Genomic DNA, 23,841 nt, shown 5'->3' with positions numbered 1-23,841 from the left:
GGCTTTGCCTCCCGGTAGCTGAAGGTCATTAAACACAAAAGCTCTCAGCGCTGCGGTCCAATATAGCGCATGCGCCCTGCCCGAGGACTGGCAGAGAGACGGCAATATGGCGAGAATGCCTGGCAGCGGGGACTGTAACACCAGCGCGGGCGGCAGCGCCGCCGCCGCCGCCGCCGCCGAGAACAATGGGGAGCGGGGCGAGGGCGAGCGCGGCGCGGGGGGCCGCGGACGGCGCCACGGCCGCCCGCACTACTGCAGCGCGGGCGAGGAGGAGGAGGAGGACGAGGAGGAGGAGGACGAGGAGGAGGAGGAGGAGGAGGACGAGATCCAGGAGGTGCGGATAACGGGGGACGAGGAGGAGGACGGAGGTGGGGGGCTGGAGGAGGACGAGGAGGAGGAGGACGAGGAGGAGGAGGAGGACGAGGAGGAGATGGGGCTCGACTGGGACGAGCCCCTGGAACCCGAGGACTCGGCCGGGGAGGAGCTGGAGCCCGAGCCGGTCCATATGATCGATATGGACCAGGGCGCCGCGCTGGAGCCCGAGGCGCCCCCGAGGCTGCTGGCACCCCGGGCGCGCGGCGGGCCGCCGGGGGACAGCGCGGACCACCTGGACCCCGACGTGCTGCAGCGCCCGGAGCGGGCCCGGCTGAGCGAGAACACCCGGCTGGCCACCCGCTATGCCGTGCGCATCTTCCGGGAGTACCTGAGCGAGAAAGCGCAGAGCCCGGACTTCGAGACCATGGACAAGGGGGCGCTGTGCCGCGTGCTGCGCTCCTTCTACGCCGAGGCCCGCTCCAAGAGCGGCCAGCTCTACAGCAAGTCCTCGCTCATCAGCATCCGCAGCTCCCTCAATCGCTACCTCAACGAGCCCCCCTACTGCCGCACGCTCGACCTCACCAAGGACCCCGAGCTGCGCAGCGCCAACCTGACGCTGGCCGCGGTCATCCGCAAGCTGGAGGAGCAGGGCGCGGGGCCGGTGGTACAGAAACAAGCCATCACGCGCGCCGACCTGCGCAAGCTCTACACCTCCAGCGTCTTCAGCACCAACACGCCCTTCGGGCTGCTCAACAAGGTCTGGTTTGAGACCTGCATGTACTTCTGCACGCGCGGCCGCGAGAACCAGCGCGAGCTGGAAGAGGACTCTTTCGGGCTGGCCATGGACGAGGACGGGCGCAAGTTCGTCTACTTCAAGTCCCTCGGGCCCTACCACAAGTCACGCTCGTCGTCCTGGAGCAAGAAGCGCGCTGAGAGCAGCGACGAGGAGAACTTGCCCCGCATGTACGAGACGGGCACCGAGTTCTGTCCCTACGCCAGCTTCGTCAAGTACCTGTCCAAGCGCAACCCCCTCTGCAAGGCGTTCTTCCAGCGGCCCCGGGACCACTGCAGCGAGGGCGACGTGACCTGGTACGAAAACAAAGCCATCGGCAAGAACTTGTTGGGTACCAGGATGCAGATGCTCTCCAAGGCGGCCAAGCTCTCCAAGACCTACACCAACCACTGCATCGGCGCCGTCTCCATCGCCACGCTCAACAGCATCGCGGGCATCGGTACCAAGCTGGGCTCGCCGGCCCCGCAGGGCTGCTACGCTGAGGCTCTGAACGGGGCGACTCGCCACCACCCCCACCATCCCCCCACGCATCCCTCCCACCACCACCGCCCCCAGCCGCCCGCACTGGGGAACACTTATGCCCTCCCCAAAGACAGCCAGGTGGGGCCCGACGTGAAACCCGAGGCTGGGCCCAAGCGTGCTCTCTACGAGTCCGTGTTTGGGTCTGGGGAAATCTGCGGCCCTTCTTCCCCCAAAAGACTTTGTATCCGCCCCTCGGAGCCCGTGGATGCGGTGGTGGTGGTTTCCGTGAAACACGACCCCCTGCCTCTTCTTCCAGAAGCCAATGGGCACAGAAGCACCAATTCTCCCACAGTAGTTTCACCTGCCATTGTTTCCCCCACCCAGGTAACCAAACCAACCTCTATGCATGAAATATCTCTCTGGCACCACTTCGGGACTAACTTTTGATCTAATGTAGGTCTGGATTGGGGGGGGGGGCGTTGTTATTTTTGGTTTGTTCTTTTTTTTCCTTTTCTTTCTTTCTTTCTTTCTTTTTTTTTTAGTAGCTAATGTACCGCCTCGGATTTAATTTCGCCTTTATTTCTCTTCGTGCCTTTCGGAGCAACTTTACACCTAAACTTAAAGGATGCGAGAGCATGCCACTTTGCAAGTCAGGGCTGCACAGTAACACAGTAACGCAGTTAAGGTTGGAAACTTCAAAGTTCGCAGGACAAAAGAAATAGCTCCTTCCTGCAGCTTCTCGGGGAATGCATTTTTGTAAATCAGATTGCAGAGCACTCTGCGAATATATAAAGGAAGGAAGCCCTTACATAGAACGTAATAGAATAATTTTACCGTTAAAGTACTCCACTACATATTTGCCATAACTTCTGAAGGCAGAAAAAGATACTTGTAAATTATTTTAAAAAGAACATGCCAATCCCGCTTCCTGTAGCTTTCTTTTTTTTTTTTTAAGAAAAGGGGCGGAGACTGGAGGAACTGGTGGTTGAAGGCCAGTTTAGAGTGTTTGCAAGTGCAGTCCAATGTAAATTGACCTTTGGGATGCAGTTTCCTTAAATTACAGCTGTGCATTAGCATTCAGATGGGAGCTCCCTAGTCAGGCTGCTCTGAAATTTCTAGCACATGCAGTGCCTAGCACTGTGTAGTTTAGGGTCAGAGCAGTCCATAAGGAAGAAGGATCATTAAATGGGCAAGACACCAGAGTAAGTGTACCAGCTGAGAGGTTGTGCCAGCTTGCAAATGAGTTCTTCCCTTGAGTTGCAGGTATTAACACCCAGGGTAGGGAAGCCATACCCATCTAGAAACTACTTGAGCCTAAACAGTATGAGAGCCTGGATTGAGACTGGGGCCTAAGGTAGTGCTAGATGCTGCTTTACTGTTTTGCCTCAAAAGATAAACTCAGGGCTTTATCATCAAAGTTGCATTATTTTATTTATTTATTTATTTGGCTGCTTTTCTAGGGAGTCTGCTCTTCAAGAGCTTTTACCGTTTGATCCCCAGACACCAAGCAGAAGTAGGAATTTTGGCTCCTTGTCTGGAAGTGTAGGCCAGGCCCTTCAGGGAGGGATGTCAGGTACCTCTGTGCTCTCTCCAAAGTAGAAATTCCAGTTCTGGACAAACTGACCCTTTCAGAGGCTTCCCAGCTCCCTGGCAAGCCTCAAGGCCAACTTGAGAAAAAGGGGCTGTGGGTGGCAATATAAACAGCACCATCCACTAAAGCACACAAGACCTGTGGGCTGTGTCTCCCTGTGTTTCTGGTGTGTGTAGGCCACTGCTGACAGCAGATTATTTTAAAGAGTTTTAAGGATGGAGGGGAGAGCTTAGGTTTGCTTTTCCTTGGAAAGTAAAAATAAATGTTCACATTCTTCTGATAAAGTAAAAACTCTTAAAGTGCCTGGGGTATGTCGCACCTGATTGATTAAAAGTTAAAAGTCTAAGAAAGTTTATTAAGGCATGTATGTGCTTGGAATAGTAAGGAAATGAGTTGTCTCCTGCTATGTATGCTGATTTCTCAACACTAATGTCAGAATCATGACTTAGAAAGCCACAACAGATTAGAGTTGCCCCCAGATCCCTTGGTTTTGTTTTGTCTTAAAGAGTGCAATCTCTCTGTCCCAGTGTTTTATTTACCTCCCTGAGACAAATCACTTCTAGGAAACTGTATACTGATGCTTTTAGTATTCCTGAGTTATTGTCAGACAACTCCTAAGTTAAATATAGATCGGGATGGCTGCTTGTTGCTTGTGGGGTTATGATGCTTTCAAACAAAATCTGAAGTCTAAGTCTTTTTTCACTGAAACATTGCAAAAAGTTGCAGTTTGGGGGCAAGGGGTGCTAGAGATGGAACCCACGGATTTGCATGTGCCAGGCAAGTACTTACTCTACCCCAGCCCCATTGGTATAAATTTCATCTTTGTACTTGTAGAGTGAATATTTTAAAATATCAGTATTACATGTGTAAGGAAACTCTTTAGTAATTTGTGTAGATCTCACCTGAGGGAGTTTGAGTGATCAAACCGATGTTTAGTTTAAGTAGAAAGTTGATACTCAATTTTTCCATTGTATTTATTAGAATTAGTGTCACGAATGAAGTCCAGGGTTATACCTGAGGATTAATAATGACTACATGGGCTTCCTGGCCAGTAACTTTGCTTGAAGCCATCACCTCTTCTGCTGGTCATTAATCCCCAAGAAAATGCCCCATGTCCCTGGAGTTTCAGTCCTCATTTCTTAATTATAATCATGACACTCTAACCTTAATACCAATGGGACTTCATCAAGTGTCCCAATGGACTCCACTTTTGACCGCATTACAACTTCTTCATATTGCTTTATTCCCTTCTAATGTTGCAAGTCTCTTCCCCCTCCCCCAAAGATGAAGATCTTGTTTCTATAGGTGGATTTACAGTAGTCCCTGCTTGCTCTCAGGGGGTACATCCCAACACACACACACAAACCCCGCACTGTCTGAACCCCATGTATTCTGTTTCCTTCCTAGCATACATACCTCCCAGGGAATTTCACTTATTAATTAGGTACAATAAGAGATTAACAATAACTAATGATAAAATAAAAGCAATAATAATACACCATAATAAAATTTATTTAAAGATTATGGATTATTCTGGAATTTTCCATTTAACAGCTCCTATGTGACCATGGAAACTGAAACCATGGATGAGGGCGGTCTATGGGCTTCTTTTTACTTCTTGAAAATGTTACTGCATGTGCATTTATGGGACAGGCTGGAAAGTGGATGCACTCAGGAGGATGAATAAGGATTGCAGAGTTTGTGATTTTTACTCTTGTGGAGTTTTTGGCATTGTGCAGGGGGGCAGGGAGATTGTATTGGTGGCTTTATCTGGCCTACTGTTTAATTCTCTTTAATATTTGTGCTACAAGTAAAGAATAGTTTTAGCTTCCTTTTCTCTCACAGAGCTATTGTAAAGATCCGCTTTTCTGGTGTAGCTGGCTACTCTCAAATGGACAATTGTGTGCTTCATTTAAGTGCTTACTTATTTAGTTACTTATTTATGTGCCAGGGATTGAACTCAGTGACTTGCACATGCTAGCAAACTCATGCTGTACAATAAAGTCATACCCCTCCACTTGAGTACTCCATTTAAAAAGATTTACTACTCCCCATCTGCTGAAATACACCTGTAATCCCAGCACTCCCAAAATGGACTCAGGAGGATCTCTAGTTCAAGGCCAAGCTGCATTTTCATAGCTATTCTTTTTGAATTTTTTTCTGCCTCAGAGAATACTACTTCATCTTAGATGGATGACAGATTTACACTTTTAGTTCCTTCTGGGCCTTGTGCTTGCAAAGTGGGTTCTTTTACCACTGAGCCATGCCTCCAGCTCTGATTTTTGCTCATATTTTGAGATGGGAGGGTCTCACTTTCTGCCTGGGCACACATACTATCCACCTGTTTGTCTTCTCAGTAGCTAGGGTAACAGGCATACAGTTCCATGTTCAGCACTTAATTGAGAAAAGGTCTCCCAAACATTTTTCTGCTTAGGCTAGCCACTAACCTCTATCCCAACAATCTCGTCCTTCCTATTAGCTACAATTACAGGTGTGAGCCACTGATACCAACATTAAGAGAATATTCAGATACTACATGTCGTTCTTTGTTGCTAAAGTCTTTGTGGGCTCTGTCTCCTGTGCCAAATAAAATTGTGGATATTGGTTCACTATGAAATGTGCTTATAGGTTGGGAATGTAACTCAGGAGTGTGATTTCCATGCAGGAGGCCTTGGGCAGTACTTAAAGAAAAGGAAAAGTTCTTAGGAGCATTCACAAGCTTATAACAAAGGTGTCTGATTGGCTCTAACCCAGGTTAGTTCCAAAATACTTTCAAGGAGTTCTGTATGTAGGAAATCGATTAGCATAAAGATTTTGGTATTGCCAGGCACTGAGGAGAGGCAGAGACTTGGAGGATCATATGTGAAGCCAGCCTATGCAGAAAAGACTGTGAGATCCCATGTCCCATTACTCAGAAAAATATCAGACTGGAGACATAGATCAAGTGGTAATATATCAGTTGAGCTAGTGTGAGAATGTGAGAATCTAAGTTCAAAACTTGGTACTAGAATTAAAAAAAAAAAGATTCTGGCAGTGCACAATTTCTGCTTAAACGGCCTCACTGTTTACAATGTTCAATTTATACTTAGAGTCTGCTCACAGGACACAGGATAGCCACCCAGAAGAACTAGTAGCTCAAACAGTTGTCCCTTAACTTAGCTTCTGTGCCAGTGGTACTGACAGCACTAGGAAGTCCAATTGTGTTGAGTTTCTTCTGGTTTTGTTTTTGGTTGTGGGGGCTTGAACTCAGGGCCTGAGAGCTGTCTCTGAGCCTCTTGGTGCTCAAGGCTAGCACTCTACCACTTGAGCTACAGTGCCACTCACTTCTGGCTTTTTCTGAGTAGTTATTGGAGATAAGAGTCTAAGAGTCTCATGGATGTTTCTCCCCAGGCTGGCATTGAACCATGACATTGGACCTCAGACTCCTGATAGCTAGGATTACAGGTGTGAACCACCAGTGCCTGGCACTGTTGAGTTTTTTTGAGACAATCTTGCTCTCTATTAAGACTCTTTTTCCAGGCCTCCTGAGTACTGTGATTGAAGACAGGCACTACCATGCCTGGCTTCAGGGATTCCGTTTCATTTTGGTTCTAGACAGGAGTTTTCCATCTGTGTATTTCATTTTATGTATTATGGAAATAATCTCTAAAGTCATATTTTGAATTTGATTAGGCAAGAAGAAATCTTTTTCCTTAAAGATGAAATCAAAATTTTGTAAATGTGAAAGGAATATAGTAATTGTAACAAGAGTTCTGTGCAATGGTTGTTTGGAGCTATTAGGGTTATCTGACTTGTTTAAGATTTTACTGTTTTGTAAGAGTTAGTGACTACATCGTTTTGTTTTGTTTTGTTTTCTACAGAGAGTTTTAGGGAAAGTTGAAAGTTCATATAGGCATTGGAACTAGATATCTTGTTTGTAAGAATGTAGTTCCTTTATTCACTCAAGAGATCGTTACTGAGTACCTACTATTTTGGCTTTTGTATAAAAAATGTATGAATGAATTGTTTTTGTTTTTGTTTTGGCCAGTCCTGGGCCTTGGACTCAGGGCCTGAGCACTGTCCCTGGCTTCTTCCCGCTCAAGGCTAGCACTTTGCCACTTGAGCCACATATGTGGTGCTGGGGAATCGAACCTAGAGCCTCGTGTATCCGAGGCAGGCACTCTTGCCACTAGGCTATATCCCCAGCCCTGAATTGTTTTTTTACTTGAAAAGATTCTGGCTTCATGAGACTAGCTCAGAATGAAGTGCAAAGCTGATGTGCTCAGTGTTTTACAGCAATCCTTTTGGGAAAGAAATATGTAATTTTAATCCATTTTAATGTTCTCTTGCATATTAATATTATAATCACTCTATGAGTACATTTTATTATTTGGGGTATGTTGTTATTTTGTTTTATTGAAGTAGGGTCTTACTTTTATAACCCAGCATAGCCTCTGATTCACAGTCCATGGTTTCCCTAGTGCTGGGATTATAGGCACATGCTACCAGCTCTGTGGTTATTATTATTGTGGTTTGATAAGATGAGGTGTTGCAATGTGGTCCAGGCTGGCCCAATCTTGCTACTTCAGTCTCCTGAGTAGCTGGGATTACAGTCAAGTGCATCCACATCTGGCAGATATTAAACAGATACATGAAATAGAAAGGTAACTGTTTGCTGTCAAGTAAAAACATGATACTCTTCATCTAAAACTTAAATAATTGTATTACTCTGACTTAAAAAAACATCTGGCTCTCACAGCAAATGTTGTGGCTGGGTAGATTTTGAGCAGAGAAAAGTCCTTCATGGTAGAGGCTGCTAGTTGTGTGTGAGGTCACAGGATTCTGACAGTCAGAAAACCCTATTCAGTTCTGGGTTTCTTCAGTAGCTTGGTGTCCAGTTACTTTATAGTCTCTTCACTGCATTTTCAAATGTGGAACCATGCAGGAGTTCCTGTGTATTCACTTGTGTTAAAGCTTTTAGGAGCCAACAATAAACTAGGACTCTGTGGCTCTGTCCTAAGTGAGAACTTTTATGTATTTGCTTGGCATCTCTGTCACTGGGGTTTGAGCTCAGGGCCTTCTACTTGCAAGGCCCCTTGAGCCATGGCTCTAGCCCTTTTTGCTTTAGCTTCTTTTTTTTTTTTTTAATTGGGACTTGCATTTATACCTAGGGCCACACTAGACCACAATCTCCTATTTATGCTTCCCTTATAGATGGGATGACAGCTGCGTACCACTGCACCCAAATTTTAATTGAGACAGTGTCTCTAACAATTTATTTTGCCCTAGCTGGCCTTGAATTTTGATCCTCCCAATCTCTGCCTCCAAAATAGTCATGAGACACCAAACCAAGTGGCAGAACTTTTATTTCTAGACTCTGTACTATTTTTTTTTTTTTTTTTGGCCAGTCCTGGGCCTTGGACTCAGGGCCTGAGCACTGTCCCTGGCTTCTTCCCGCTCAAGGCTAGCACTCTGCCACTTGAGCCACAGCGCCGCTTCTGGCTGTTTTCTGTATATGTGGTGCTGGGGAATCGAACCCAGGGCCTCGTGTATCCGAGGCAGGCACTCTTGCCACTAGGCTATATCCCCAGCCCCTACTATTTCTTTACTCACTGTACTATACCAACTGATCCAAGGTACCTAACAATATCTTTGGAGGATTTAGATAAGGAGTAGAATAGTGAGAATTAATTGGTCAAAAAATGATATTGATTAATCTTAATAAACTGATACAAAAGAAAACAGCTTTAGAATTGGAAACATTGACGCTAAACACTTATAGTTGATGATTTTGGTAGTCTAAGATGCTAGCTTCAACTCACTGAGCATCTTGCTGCTTGCTTTCTGTGACAAGGAGCTAGATCCAGACCCTACTCTAGGTAGGGATTTATGAGCATGGACAATGTCTGTTTTTGTTGTTGTTTAAAATCACACATACTTTGGAGCAGCTTCCTTCTGTATGTGATTTGATTTGTGTTTCCCACATTTTCAGCTCTAGCAGGAACTTGCTTTTCCTCGGGACTACATTCTGAGATATCTCATTTGGGCTCCTGCTGTTTCTCAAGCATTGACTTTAGGGGTTTTGTGGTTGTTGTTGTTTGTATTCATTATCTTTCAGTAATTGTACAAAAGGGTCTCAGTTCAACAAATCAGTTCATAAGTATAATGCATCTTGATCAATGTCCCCCCTTCCATTGGTGCATGGTAATATGAAGTTGGTATAGGCCGAGAAACTAGGGTGACCTTGAGGGGAATATGGAGAACAGGCTAGAGCAGTTATATTGTACCCATTCTCCCAGCTCCTCCATCCTCCATATCCAATCTTCCAACCACTTCTACTGGATAGAGAGCCAGCCTGTTCCTGGGAGTGTCCCGCTTCATTCACATTGAATTGCTGCTTTCCCCTGACAGTCTAGCAGTGAACCTGAAAAGGCGTTTTGATCTAGTTCATAAACATGGGGGTAAAAATGAGCCAGGTGAAGGGGATGACAGATTTAAGACAGCATCAGGTGACAGGCCTCTGGAGAGGAGGGGAATGGGTCCGAAAGGAATGCTAAGGACTGACAGAGATGGATGTCACTTCCTCTGTGAGGAGTTCATTTACCAAATTAAAATGTCAGGACTGGGTTAAAGCTTGTAATCATCATTGCTAGTTTTACTTCATGCTTCTAGTTCTGGTTAACTCAGTTAAGTCCAACAACCTGTCATTCAGTCCCCATCCTTACTTTCTGCACACAAAGAAAAAACATTAGCTATTCACCAGTTCCTATATGGGCCATTTCTACCAGGGACCAAGACAGGAGCCAACTATTGAAGTACACTACATGTAATCATGGTTATAGGACTTAGCTAATTTGTGTGCATTTCTCTACCTTGGCTTTTCTGAAGACAAAGTGGTCATAGTTGATCTCTTTGCACACACACACAAGTGTATACACACATACATGCATGTGCACACACACATCTGATGCTTAGAAATCCTTCGTTTTCTAAGAAATAAGTACTGAATGGGAGTTTCTTGAACTTTGGGGTATTCTGATACCCCGGCTTGCAGAGATCTTCTGACATACTATTTTAGGAGCTGTGAGTTAGAAATGTGGGCTCACAGTTGTATCTGTCCAGCCAGTAGACTAGCAGAGCAGATCCAGGCAGGAGGGAATGCAGGGTATGGGACATAGGCTCTCATTTTATTGTATTGTAGTCTCCAGAGGGAATGGTGATTTCATTCCTGCAGAGTTTCTTGGTAAACTCTCACAGCCTCTACCTGGTTCTGTAGCTAGGAAATGATCATTAATAATAAACAAGGTTAAAGTTATAGTGATTGGTCAACTGGCCCTGGGAGCATGTTGAAAGTGTAGGGTGTTAGTCAGACCTTTTGTCACCCTAACAATGGTCTGAGAAAACAACCAAAGGAGAGAAAAGTTTATTTTGGCTTCAGAGGTTTTAGTTCACAGTCGCTTCGTTTTCATTACTTCTAGGCCCATCATGGTGAGACAGTAGGGAACATGTGTCCAAGCAAAGTTGCTCATGCCATGGTGACCAAGAAGCGGAGAAGAACAGACAGGAAGGGATCAGGGCAAGATTCTACCCTCAAAAGCACACCCCCAGGGAGGTTACTTCTAGCTAGGCTCCATGTCCTACAGTTTTCAATAACCCCAAAACAGGACCCTGATCTGGGAACCAAGCCATCAATATATAATCCTATGGATGACATCCTATACTCAAGCCATAGCACCCAGAATATATCACAGTATACCTCCTGCCCCTGACCGGCAGCTTCATTTTGTTAAGACTCCTAGATGGCTCTTGTACACTGGATACCTTGCTGAACTCTGGTCTAATACGATTGCTCATCTAATCCTCACAGCCCTTCTGGGGGCTATTTACATTTTACAAAGGAAAAACCTAAGGTTGGTTGATATTGACTCACTTGCTTATGGCCCCAACCATAAGCAAGGGAAGGGACTAGGGACTAGGCTGGGATTTAGATCCAGGCTTCCTGATTTTAGAATTTGTGCTTGTAAACCCATGGCCAGTTGGTTCCAAAATTCTCATCAATTGTTCAAGTAAAAGAATCCAGTAGAAGTCATGCACTGGTGGTTCATGCCTGTAATCCTAGCTACTCAGGAGGCTGAGATCTGAGGATTGTGATTCAAAGCCAGCTGGGGCCGGAAAGCCTGTGAGACTCTTATCTAATTACCACCAGAAAACCAGACAGGGCACTGTGGCTCTAGCTTTGAGCTGAAGAGATCAGGGACAGTGCCCAGGCCCAGAGTTCAAGCCCCATGACAGGCAAAAAAAAAAAAAGAAAGAAAGAATCCAGTAAAGAAGATCAAAGAGTTTCAAGTCATATCGCTACCTGAGGTGCTTCCCATGACAACTGAAAAGAGAGCCCCTCAAAATAATGATACAGAGACAGGGGACAAAAGACTTTGCAGTGGATAGCCTGCTCCATGTGGCCCTATGGGCACCAGTTTTTACTCATATAGAGACTGGAACACACTCTTGAGAAACTGAATCTCATAATAAGCAGGAACAACATCCAGAGTCTGGCCTGGATCAAATCTCAGCTCTGCCAGACCTCCCAGGGTGGCACTTCTTTCCTCAAAAGGATGTTCATAAGTGCTAAATGAGTTAAATGAGTTCCTGTTTGGAAGTGCTTAAGATATGGCACTAGGGGAACATTCATGGTATTTGGTTGGTAGAGAATGTTACATGTGAAAAATTCAGTTGTTCAGAGTCAAGTTCATGGCTTAGCCTTTAGCTTTTCACTTAGGAGTAGTTCATCTAGGTGCTGGGCCTGGGCTCTGTCCAGTAGCCTGGTTTCTGGTCTCCTGATGGATATGAAATCCCCCAGCAGCCTCTAACCATCTGGCCCCCTCATACTTTCCTGCCTCTCTCAATTATTTCACAAAGCCCATTCACATGCAAGCTGGATCCCAAAGCCTGTTTTCCCCTCTCTTTATGAAATGCTCAAGCTGGGGCTGAGGCAGGAGTTAATGCCACATCTTCTTAGATCTATTCTACAGACCATTTCCTATTTCTCTTTACAGAGCCTTGGGGATTTTCAAGTGTGGAAGGGGACAGTTGTGATTGCTGCCCAAACTCCAACAACTCACAATGCAATAGCTTCTCATAAGAGATAAATCTTATTTGGAATGGTTTAGGTTTAATGGTGTGTTCATCATAGTGTTCTTAAAACATGGAAGCTATTATAGCAGTCTCCCTTGCAAACCTTCTAATTCTAGTATTCTAGAAGTAAGGGACTGTATTTGGCTAGATCTTCTGTTATGGTGTTTGCATTCCCCTAATGCATAAATGGACTACCATTTTCTAACACTTGGATTTTGTCTTGGATAATATATAACCCAATAGGAGTTTCTTTTGTAGTGGATCTGTGTTGATGTATTTTGGAGATTGCAGAATCACTGCAATTGGCATTTTGATGTAATGCTGCTGACCCGTTAATGACCTCTTATGGCTTGTTTGTAATGTGAGTAAATGTGCTTATAAAATAGAAATGATTGGTATGACAGTGCAGGGATATATCAACTCCATTTTACCCTTCAGATATTCAGTGTGCAGCTAGTAAAGTCCTTCTACAATAAGTCTATGAGCTTTTTAAATAGCCTGTTTTATTATTAAGCCAGTATATCTGGAATATTTGATCCCATTTTGTTATGTTCTTGCAGATAAAGCTTTATCTTAATAGAGATTTGCAGAGTATTTACTTTTCAGTAGATTGAGATAGCAATTTGATAACATGTTGCTGTGGAAATGCATGAACCCATCTAAATGAAATGTAACAAGAACTTTAGAAAAATGTGTGCCATAGCTTCATTTTTTCCCCTCCACATCCAGTGATCATTCACCCACATGTTGTTGTTGTTATTTTGGAAGTATGGGGGATTGAACTCAGGGCCTCACACTTGTTAAGTAGATACTGTCCCACTTGAGCCACACTTTCAGAATCTTTTTGCACAAATTATTTTCAAGGTACGGTCTTGCTTTCTGACCAGCAGGGCCTGAGGGGCAATCCACACATGCTTCTCACTTGTACTTCCCCATGTCTCTGGGGGTGACAGGCATGCATCTTTGTTCCAGCCACTGATTGAGATAGAATCTTGCTAACTTTTATGCCTGTGCTGGGTCAGACTTAATCCCTGGATCTCCATTTCACAAATACTTAAGATTACAGGCTCGAGTTTTTATGCTGTTTTCATATGTTAACTTTTTGAAAATTAATTGTATGGGCATTCACACAATGGGTAGTTTCACTGCTCGTCAGGAGATCACTTTATGGGGTGATGATGTCTAAGAGTTTCCTGGATGCAGTTATAGAAGATACCTTGTCATTACCCACTATCTCTAGTGATGGATTTAGAACCACCTTTTGGGATAGGAATTATGATTGGAAGAGAGAAGGCAAAATCAAACAGAAAACTATACAAAACAACTCAGAGTTGGACTTATTTCTAAAAGTCTTAGTTGAGTACTTCCTGTATGCAAGGGGAGGAATTTGGAGATGAGGAAAACTTTAGGTATGTTTAAAAGCAAACATTGGAAAAACTACAGTGGGGTAGATGGGGCAAGTCCAAGAGAAATGGGAGAGGAGGGAGGTCTTATTACATTTGATGACTGCTCACAAGTAAACTCTGGACAGCAAGTGGCTTGTTGGCATGTGTTACTGTTTGAGAAACAGGAATAAAGGTGGCCTACCTAGATTAAAGACTAAAACATTGAAGAGAACATAGACGTTCAGAAAAAAATAAAATATTTGTCAAAAATGTAAGCCTTTTCTTTGGTGTACTGCTTTTAATCCTCTTGGGCAAGTTAGTGTGTGTTGAGTGTCCGTTATCAAGTGCTTGGGATATTTGCATATATATGCACATATATATGCTTATATATACTGAGTATCTTAGGGATGGGAGAGGAAGTTCATTTATGTTTTGTATATACTTCATGCATATGGCTTAAAGGTACTAATTCTATGCAATAGTTTTGGTGTGTCTGTGTGTTTGTTTTACTATATTCCATCATGAGAGATCAGGTATGGAATTTTCTACTCTGGCAACATGTTAGATTTTTAGGTTAGAAATGTTCAATCTTCACATCTGTATTTCAGTGTCCTAACAGAGTAAGCCACCATATTTTACTGCATGTAAGTCATTCTAAATAAGCATCAGATTTTAATCCACATATTTGAAGACTGAGTACATGTGCACTAACCCAAAAAAATTGAGCAGCAGTTGCTATGTCCCAGTTACTACTTGCCACTAAAATCCTGGTTCCTTTGTTACCCAGCATTTCTTTTCACACCTCATGCTCTGTGGAAACCATTGTTTAAAAAAATCAGTTAATCAAGTATATATGAATGGTACTTCACAGTTTATAAAGCCCTCTCCTGTGTATGATTTCATTCTGAGGAAGCTTTGCAAGGCACTGGATGGAATAGCCCTTAGGACTCAAAGTTATCCTCTTTAGAGGAGTTCAGTCACTTTCATAGTGGGGAAGACAGACAAATAGCAGACAAATGAGCCTGGGTAGTACTGCAGGTCCTAATGAGGAGGCTAGGGACTAGAGATGTTGACAAGACCCATTCTATGGATGAAAATAACTTGTGCTCAAGAGTTCAGCTTCTTAACTTCACCTAACTTACTGAGAAATAAAGTCAAAATTCTAGTTCCAGTTTAAGGTTCAGTCAAGCCTTCTTTATTGTGGTACTATGGTACTATTTTTAGCTTGATAGCAAACATTACAAGCTTGATACAATTAGACATTAAGGAAAAGAATGGATAGCAGAGCCCAAGTCTATGGATGGATTTGTCTTTTAAAAACTAACAGCAAGCTGGGTGCCAATGGCTCCTGCCTTTGATCCTAGCTATTCAACAAACAAACAAACAAATAAATAGGGGAAAAAGGAGACTGAGATCCAAGGATTATAGCTCAAAGTCAGCCCTGATAGGAATGCTCATGAGACTCATCTTCAATTAACTAGCAATAGTATGGAAGTGGAGGTGTGGTTCAAGTGATAGAGTGGCAAACTTGAGTGAAAAAAACTAAGCAACAGCACAGACCCTGGGTTCAAGCACCAGAAAGGGCACAAAAAATAAAATTAAATGAAGCCATTTTAGTCTAAAGTGGTAGTACATACTGTAATCCCAGCATTCAAGAGGATGACGCAGAAAGGATGGGTAATTCTATCCAGTCATCTGAGTTACATGGTGAGAGCATGTCTCAAAAGGAAAAAAAAAAAGAAACTTAAAAACAAAACCCCAAACCCCACAAAACATCAGCAACACCAACAACAACCTAAGAAGAGCATTTTAATGTGATTTATGTGCTTCTGGATGTTGAGAAAAATAGTAAGTTACATTATGGATTAAGGTAAAAATAGAATGGGCCAGGCTTGCAGAAGTCATGGGCTGACCCAGCAGCTGTCCTCGCAAGTGGATCTGAGAGGTTTCTCCTGCACAGCCTTGTGCAGTGGTGAGTGCTGATGGGCTCCTCACTGGGATCGGATGCTCTCAGGAGCTTGGGTGGGTCTGTGGTTCTTTATCTGCTCCCTGACTGTTTGAAGTTAAATACTTGCTCCCCAAGGCCTCCAATCTTTTCCATTTCACTCAGACCACTTAATTAAAAGAAAAAAAAATGAACATACTTCTTCTGATGCTGAATTAACTAGTAAAAAGAACCAATAAAAATGACTATAAAGTACCTGACAAATAGAAAATGTTTAATAACACTGAGGTGATTTATGGGTAAGAGTTTACCTTCTGGCACCGGATGACAGGCTCGCTAAGCGAGGCCTTTCCCTCCTGGCTCTTGGCAGGCAGTTCTTGCCCAACCAGAACAGGCCAATGAAAGTGAGCCAGCCCTCTTGAAGTCAACTGGCTTCATACTTTTACACCAGAACATCATTAGGAAGTGACAACCACCGGTGTGTAGACGTTTCATTGGTGACCACAGAATGCAAGGGGAAAAGGTGGCTTTGGTAAAGCCATGACTTTACCATGGGAGTACAAAGAAAATACTTGGTAGGGAAAAACTAAAAGGGACGGGTCGGGGGGAGATGAGTGGGGAGTCTACCTCTAGGCATATAGGAAAGAAGGATGCTGAAAAGAAAACCCAGAGTCTTGATCTATAGAATTACAAGGGACAAGTCAAGTTAAAATTCATGAAAAATTAGCCTGAATGGACATAGGCAAGTTACTTCTCATCTATTGAAGGAGGACAATGGAAAATTGTGATTTTGCCTTTTTCTTGAAGGATGTTTTCTAAGATCTCTAGGGAGTGCCAGAAAGCAGCAGTGGTCCGAGCCCAGTGGGGTCTCCTTTCTCCAGTGCCCAGTACACACTGTGAATACAGTACATACCTTTTCCATTGTAATCACACATTTAGCAGGCACCATGACCCAAACTCTTATAGTTTGAGACTCATCAGCAAAACTCACATATTTCTCTTCCCTTCACAATTATACAGACAAAAAACTGCATAGATCTTAGCATCCTCAGCATGTATGCTCTCACTTAATTGAAAAATTGCACATTTGAGAAATGCTCTACAGGTTTTGAAGAATTCAAGTAATCAATTCAACATGCCTCTTGGTCTTGGGCACTGTTACTAAATAAAGTATTATGAACACAGTACTGAGATGCTATGGGCTAGTATATACAGCCTGTATTAAACAAAGGGATGATTCATATCCCGGGGTGGGCAGGGGGGGGTGGGACAACAAGATGAGACTATGCAAAAATCACATCATGCTACTATGAATGGGAGGGTGGTTGAGACCCAAACATTGTTTATTTCTGGGAGTCTCCAGTTAACACTTGAGTCACAGTTGATCATGGACTGTAGAAATCTGAAAGCCAAATCATGGATAAGGTGGGTTATCTAATGACTTGTATTGAAAGTGTAGCCTAGGGCTAAGACTGAAGTTCAGTATTAGTTTTTGACCTTCACAAAGTTCTGGGTTCAGTCCTTTACACACACACACACACACACACACACACACGTACATACATGCACACACTCACATCACATCACAACAATGCTCAATAAATGATGGCTTAAAAGAAACCTATGTTTAGAGATTACTGATGTGTTAGAGGAAAACTAAAGTATTACTAACAATTTACAGCTGATTCTTAACATTGTCTTTTAAAATAGACAAAGGGTCTAAAATAAGATTCACAGAGTGTTTATAAACATGGAGAAAGGAATGGAAATATGTACCAAAACCAGAAGGAAAGCTCACATGTCTATGAGGAATGGAAAATAATGATAGTCAAGAGACAAATCAAAGGTATAAAACTTAGAGAAAGATGGATAATAAATTATAGATATCCCAGGCTGATCCAGTTTATGATTCACTAAAAATTAAACATAGAAACTAAAAATTTAAATATGTATTCACTGCAAGAAGAGAGTAAATTAAGTTTGGAGTAACTTTAAGAAGATTTTTCAGCAGAAAATACTTGACTTGCAAGTATTAGCAACATGTTCTCAGTGTTCAGTATAACTATTCATTTTGCTAACACACAATTTGATGATATTTTTGATGATTTTTTAAAATTGTAAGCAATGGATTAAATCAGACACTCCCCCTTCCCCAATTAGGTTGTTGTGATGTGAGTAAAACATAGTCTATATTTGTCTAAATAAATAATTTTTTCTCAATTTGTTTCCAGAAATGAATTTAAATACTTTATCATCTGAAATATGGAACTAAGATCTTCTAAGTTTTTATTAATAAGAGCAACATACATAACCAGATAATTGTTGTATATTAAAAAATAATAGTTGAAAAAGATAGTGTCAAGTCACTTAGCCAAAAAGATCTCACTTAAATACAATAAAAAATATGAGACTTTCTTGCAACACATTTCATAGAACAGTGGTGTTCTTTGTGCTAAAGTGTTTATTTGAGGGAGATTATGTCATTCTCTCAGCCCTCTTTTCCTACTTGACTCAGATGAAATGCTCACTCAACTTGACAGAAATCATGAAACAATTCACATTCTAGTCTTAATTTAGATTATACCAACTTGTTTAGCATTGATGTCAGTCCTGTCTGCCTCATGAAGTATGAATTAAATTAGATCATTAGCCTTTCATACATTGCTTGGTAGCAGGAATGCACATCTTTACTGAACAATCCATGGCCAATACAATAGCCAAACCACATTGTTATATACTACCATCAATACCAAGTATTCCACATTCTGTACGAGTCTTGTAAGGCAAAGATGGTACCTGTCCCTGAAAGCAGTGAATGTCAGTTCTATGACTGTATCCCAGGTCTCAGTTGCTCCTGTGATCAACAGTTGTTGAGTCACTATGTGCCAGTCATGGAAGACCCCCAAAACAACAAGTGAACGTCTCATTACTCAACATGGAGGTGGGAGAGGCAGACATTGAAACTAAAAAGGTTGTTAATTTAGAATAACTGGGCAGTTAAGCTCGACTGCAGGGCCCCTGGAAATTTCCTCTCTTCTCTCATTTGGTTCCCAGTCCACAGAAGCAGGCAACACACACTGGTCAGATGAAGCTGTATCTTACCTCACCTGTACCTCCAGATAAAGGTGGTCACTATCACATGAGCCCCAGGAGATAGTAGTCTTTCCCCAATTAAAATGTTAATTGTTTTCCTAATGAAAACGTGAATTAGAAAAGTATCTTTCTAAGGAACTTGGAGTTCCTGTTGCCTCATGGGGACAGTGAAGGTGAGGCTATGGTAGTCAAGAGAGCTATATAGCAGAAGGTCACCAGGATGAAGAATTGATCCTGACTCTCCACTCTGAGTGAATCTCCTTCCTGTTGACAGGACTCCCTCTACTCAGGAGCCATCTTCAGCATAACTGTGCAGTGTGACTGCATTCAGGTCTTTTGCCTTCTGGGCAGGTACCCCAGGCCACCCAAAAGCTAAATGAGTTGCTTATGACTGAAGACTTTCTTCTGAGCAAACTTCTTCCCAAGATACCTCTCTCTGAGTAGGTCTGCTTGGAAAACCTGTCACTTTTTCACTTGTGTAAAAGAAAACAGCTAGGATAATAAGATATAAAAAATAAAAAGCAACCCTATTAGCATAGATCAACACTTGTTTGTGAAATGCTTAACCCATATTTGTAAATCATCAGTTTGGCCTTTGAGAATGAGATCTGTTAGTCACAGCCAGGTTGGATCCCACCCTTCTCACTGCTTGTCAACCATATTACCTCCAGTCAAGCTGGGAGAAGCCCTGTTGAGATGCAGGAAAAATAGCTGGCCAGGTAAAGTGTAGGGGCCTTTGGAACCCTAAGGACCTATGAGTCTAGCCTGACAGTGCACAAGTCAAATTTAAGTTAATAACATGGTAGAAAAATCCTCCTTCCCTCCCTTTCCTTCCTTCCCATCCTGGAGCTTGAACTCAGGGACTGAGTGTTATTCCTGAGCTTTTTTGCTCAAGGCTCCCACTCTGTTTGAGCTACTATGGCACTTCTGGCTTTTGGGCAGTTAATTGAATATAAGAGTCTCACAGACTTTCCCACCTGGACTATCTTAGAACTGTGATCCTCAAAGTTCAGCTTCCAGAGTAGCTAGGATTTACAGGCATGAGCCATCATTCCTGGTTAAGAAAAGTCTTTTTTAAAGCTCATATAAGTTCCAATATTGTGGCAGGCCACTGAGTGTTAAACATGCTTTGTATTAAACATGAACTTTGTAGTATCTGCTATTTCTGGTTAGAATTTTTATTTCTAAAGAAAGAGAGTTTAGGGGCTGGGGATATGGCCTAGTGGCAAGAGCACTCACCTCGTATACATGAGGCCCTGGGTTCGATTCCCCAGCACCACATATACAGAAAATGGCCAGAAGTGGCGCTGTGGCTCAAGTGGCAGAGCGCTAGCCTTGAACAAGAAGAAGCCAGGGACAGTGCTCAGGTCCTGAGTCCAAGCCCCAGGACTGGCCAAAAAAAAAAAAAAAAGAAAGAGAGTTTACAAAATAACAGTAGACTTTATAATATACATATATTTGACTTTTTAATGTATGTCAATCAATGGTTGAAATTTTCCAATTTATTTTGGATTTTCATGTGCTGTATAGTTGTTCAGAATTAATGATTGACTATTTTTAAGAGTGAGTATTAAATTTTTCTTGACTTTGATTTCTTTGTCCTTTACATAAAGTCTACTCCTTGAGGCAGGGACATTTGTCAATCACTGCTCTATTTCCTCTGTCTGACACAAAGCTCAAAAATATTTGTAGAAATAAATATTTTATACTTTAAGATTAGCTGACCATTGCTGTCTTAGTCTTCAGTAAAAAGTGAAAAGTATCTGTTTTTTCACTTATTTGAAAATATAAAACCTAATTCCTTACCTGTGAAATTTAGGTTCTCTATAGTGGATGTCGCAAACCTGATTTGTCTTCAGTTGATTTCTAGCACACATCAGAAATCTCATACACCTGAAATAAGTCACCAGCTCTCTTACCTATATTGTCCAAAGGAGGTGTGATCTGTTGAGAGACTGTGTTCCCTGGAGATGAGAGAGGACAGAACTGAGACAGACTTTCACAGTGGCACTGCACATGGGCTTCCAGCCTCCTCTTTATCTTAGGTCTATACAGATGTTCTTCCCCTTTGCATCCCAAGCTTGCTTCTGCTCTCTTTTCTTCCCTTTTTCCCCCCTTCCCTGAAGCCTCATGTCTTCTCTCCTCTTCTCTTGCTGAAGTTCCAATCCATAGAAATACAACCAAGGGAACCATTTCTTAAAGATGCTCAATGCATTTCACAGAACCATTCATAAGGTGGTATTTGCTCGAAGTATAGGCCAGAGCAAAACTGAGAATTTCTTCAGGAGGTTCAGCTTTAGGAAGGGCCAGTGTTATAATTTGGGTTTAGGGAAAAGAAACAGAAGAATGTTTACCATAATGCTTTGAAATGCCAAAGGGATAAATATCAACCCAGAGTACAAATATTTGTCCAGTCTTTCATTTCCAACCTCTTCAGAGGCCAACCCATAAGTAGGGGAGAAGCCAGAGGAAAGCTTCAATCATATCTGTCTCTAGGGGTTTTGGTGATATGTCATGGTTTAGGCAAAGTATTTTTATTAAAAGGATAAAGACTGGCCTAATGTTTTCTTTCTTCATAGTACTTAAACTGATCGATTTCTCATGGTCCTTTGGGATTTACTATTGGTTTTCACTCTTTTTTTTTTTCTCAAATTTTTATTATCAAACTGATGTACAGAGAGGTTACAGTATCATACGTTGGGCATTGGATACATTTCTTGTACTGTTTGTTGCCTTGTCCCTCATGCCCCCTTCCCTCCCCCCCTTTCCCTCCCCCCCCCAGGTGTTCAGTTCACTTACACCAAACTGGTTTTCACTCTTGTGGGTGCAGAGAGATGGATTTTTGAACTGAGAGACATAATAAAGGGAGGTATATTCATGAAGATCCCCAAACAATAAAGAAACTGGGCTGGATGCTAGTGGCTTATGTCAGTAACCTAGCCATCCTAGTGGCTGAGATCTGGAGGAATAGGTTTGAAGCTAGCCCAGGCAGAACAGTGTGTGAGCCTCCATTTCTATTTGACCAGCAAAATATCAGATTGAAGTCCTGGCTAAAGTGGTAGAGAACCAACCGTGAACAAAAACCGTAGTGGGACTGAGAACACAAACTCAAGGCCTTGACTTTAAGCCCAACAAAAAATAAATTAATACATAAAATAACTAACTAAATAATGACCTTACTAACTAAATAAATAATGAAGAGTGTAGGTCACACCAAGATATTCCTGAATGGAAAATCTATGAAGTTGAAACATGGAAAGAGATGGAGATGAGGTTAGAGAGGAAACTCCAGAGTTCACTTGTCCTTAAATAGGGCCAAAGCCAAAGGAGAAATTTCAAACTACATCTCACAGCCAGGGATAAGCAAGAGCTTTGATCAGAGGAGAATAACTTCTTTCAAGAATGAGGTTGTCTTTTACCAAGCCTTTCCCAGTGAGATATGGAGAATGTGGATTACAGAGGGATTAGGCCAAGGAAAGGGGATGGAGAAGGACTTGCATAGGGGAGTAGTTAGGCTGTAGGTATTCAGAAGGAGCAGCTACAGGACATGATAGTAGATGATTGCTGATTGATGTTAAGAGAACGGAAGGCAAGCAGGAACAGTCATGAATTTCTGGTAGGGAGCATGGGGACAATGTAGAAAAATTCAATTTGAGAGACTTAGGGGAAACCAAGTAGAAAGGGCCTAGCAAGGCTGGGGGGCTGGAGGATTCCATTTGGAATTTAATTTCAGTTCATAGAAGACATTTGAAGCCATCTGGGTACATTGGTTTCCTTAGAGAAAGAAAAATTTAGCAAAAAGCTAAGAGGGAAGATTGAGGATGCCCCTAAGAAACTGACCCTTCTGGAGTTAGGGCAGAAAGGAGAGTTGGCCTTGAACACCAATAAGGAGTCAGAGGAGAGGGGAGACTCCCCTGGGGTGTAGTTTCAGGAACAAAGCAGGTGGTCCACTTCCTTAAATGCAGCTGAGGTTTCAAGCAAGATGAGACCACAAAACATTATCACCTTCTCTTAGGGAGCTGGTTCCTCAGCTGTGAGCTGAAGGCCCTTTGCAGAGGGGCAGCAGAAGCCCAGTGGAGTGAGTGCAGGGGGGTGAGGAAGGGACTAGACAGGAATTTATTTCAGGTCTGACTGTCAAGGAGGAATGCAGCAAAGCAGCAGTTGCAGGAAGGTGGGGGTATTCTAGATACTTTCAAGGAGAAAAGGCAACTTGCATCTGCTTAGAGAGAGCAGGAAACATGGTAGAGTCCATTCATGGCAGGATCCCAGAGGTAAGTAGAGTAATTGGTTTAGATTCTTTGAGTAACTTTTTTTTTTTTTTTAGAACGGGCCTCACTATTTAGCCCAGGCTGATGTCCAGCTCATGATCTTCCAGCCTCAGTCTTCTGAGTATTGGATTATAGATGTGGGACACCATACTGGGCCCCTTGTATTAGCTTTTAAATGGACTTTTCTAAAAACACAGGTAGAAAAGAGTGACCCAGGCTAGACCAACCCAGGCTGGAGAGGCCTTCCTTTACCAGTTTGCCGTGTTCCCTTGGGCATCCTGGTTGGTGAAGGCACCTTGATTCTCGATTCAAACCTAGTGGAACTGAAGCATCCTTATGATTTTAATTGAATGAGTAACAAAGCCAAAGTTTAAGTTCAAGGTAGGGGGCACATGTTATTGAAAGAAAAGCTAGACACTGTCTCAATATATTTACTCAGACTAGAAAGAAAGCTGAGAATTCCATTCTATACAAAGTATCTCTTTTAGAATTTAAATAGGTTCTTCTGAGAGTTACTTTGATTTGCAACAATGGTAATCTCTTATTTCTTCTTAATGAATAACTTTACTTTTTTTTTTAAGAGAAGTTTTAGGCTCATAATAAAATAGATTGCAAAGTCTAGGGAGTTCTCATAGACCCCATGTTCTCACAAAAACAGCTACCTTCACTACCAACTTCTAGCTTGCAGAGTAGTACATTTGTTCTGGTCAATACAGACAGTTTGGCATATGGCTCACACAAAGTCTATAGTTCCCATTTGCTCTTGGTGCTGTACTTCCTATGGGTTTGGACAAATAATATACTGACAATTATCTTCCATGATACTATCACCCAGACTAGTTTCACTTTCCCAAAGTAGATCTCTTTCCCTCAGTCAA

At 42.7% G+C, this 23,841-nt stretch overlaps 1 protein-coding gene across 3 annotated transcripts in view; it reads left to right on the top strand.

The window, feature by feature from the left end:
• Kctd1 (potassium channel tetramerization domain containing 1) overlaps nucleotides 1-23,841 on the top strand; it is a 188,165-nt gene that overhangs the window by 90,292 nt on the left and 74,032 nt on the right. Inside the window, exon 1 of one of the 3 annotated variants that reach the window (XM_048363554.1) lies at nucleotides 5-1,954. The exons of the other annotated variants lie outside the window; for them this stretch is intronic. Coding sequence (XP_048219511.1) covers nucleotides 107-1,954 — 1,848 coding nt within the window. The 5' untranslated portion in view covers nucleotides 5-106. Of the gene's footprint in view, nucleotides 1-4; nucleotides 1,955-23,841 lie in introns of those variants that run through there. 3 annotated transcript variants of the gene reach the window in all.

Source organism: Perognathus longimembris, chromosome 15, assembly GCF_023159225.1.
Source record: "Perognathus longimembris pacificus isolate PPM17 chromosome 15, ASM2315922v1, whole genome shotgun sequence".
Taxonomy (NCBI): domain Eukaryota; kingdom Metazoa; phylum Chordata; class Mammalia; order Rodentia; family Heteromyidae; genus Perognathus; species Perognathus longimembris.
Note: the sequence above shows the minus strand (reverse complement) of the source record. Positions and strands in the feature narration are given on the sequence as shown.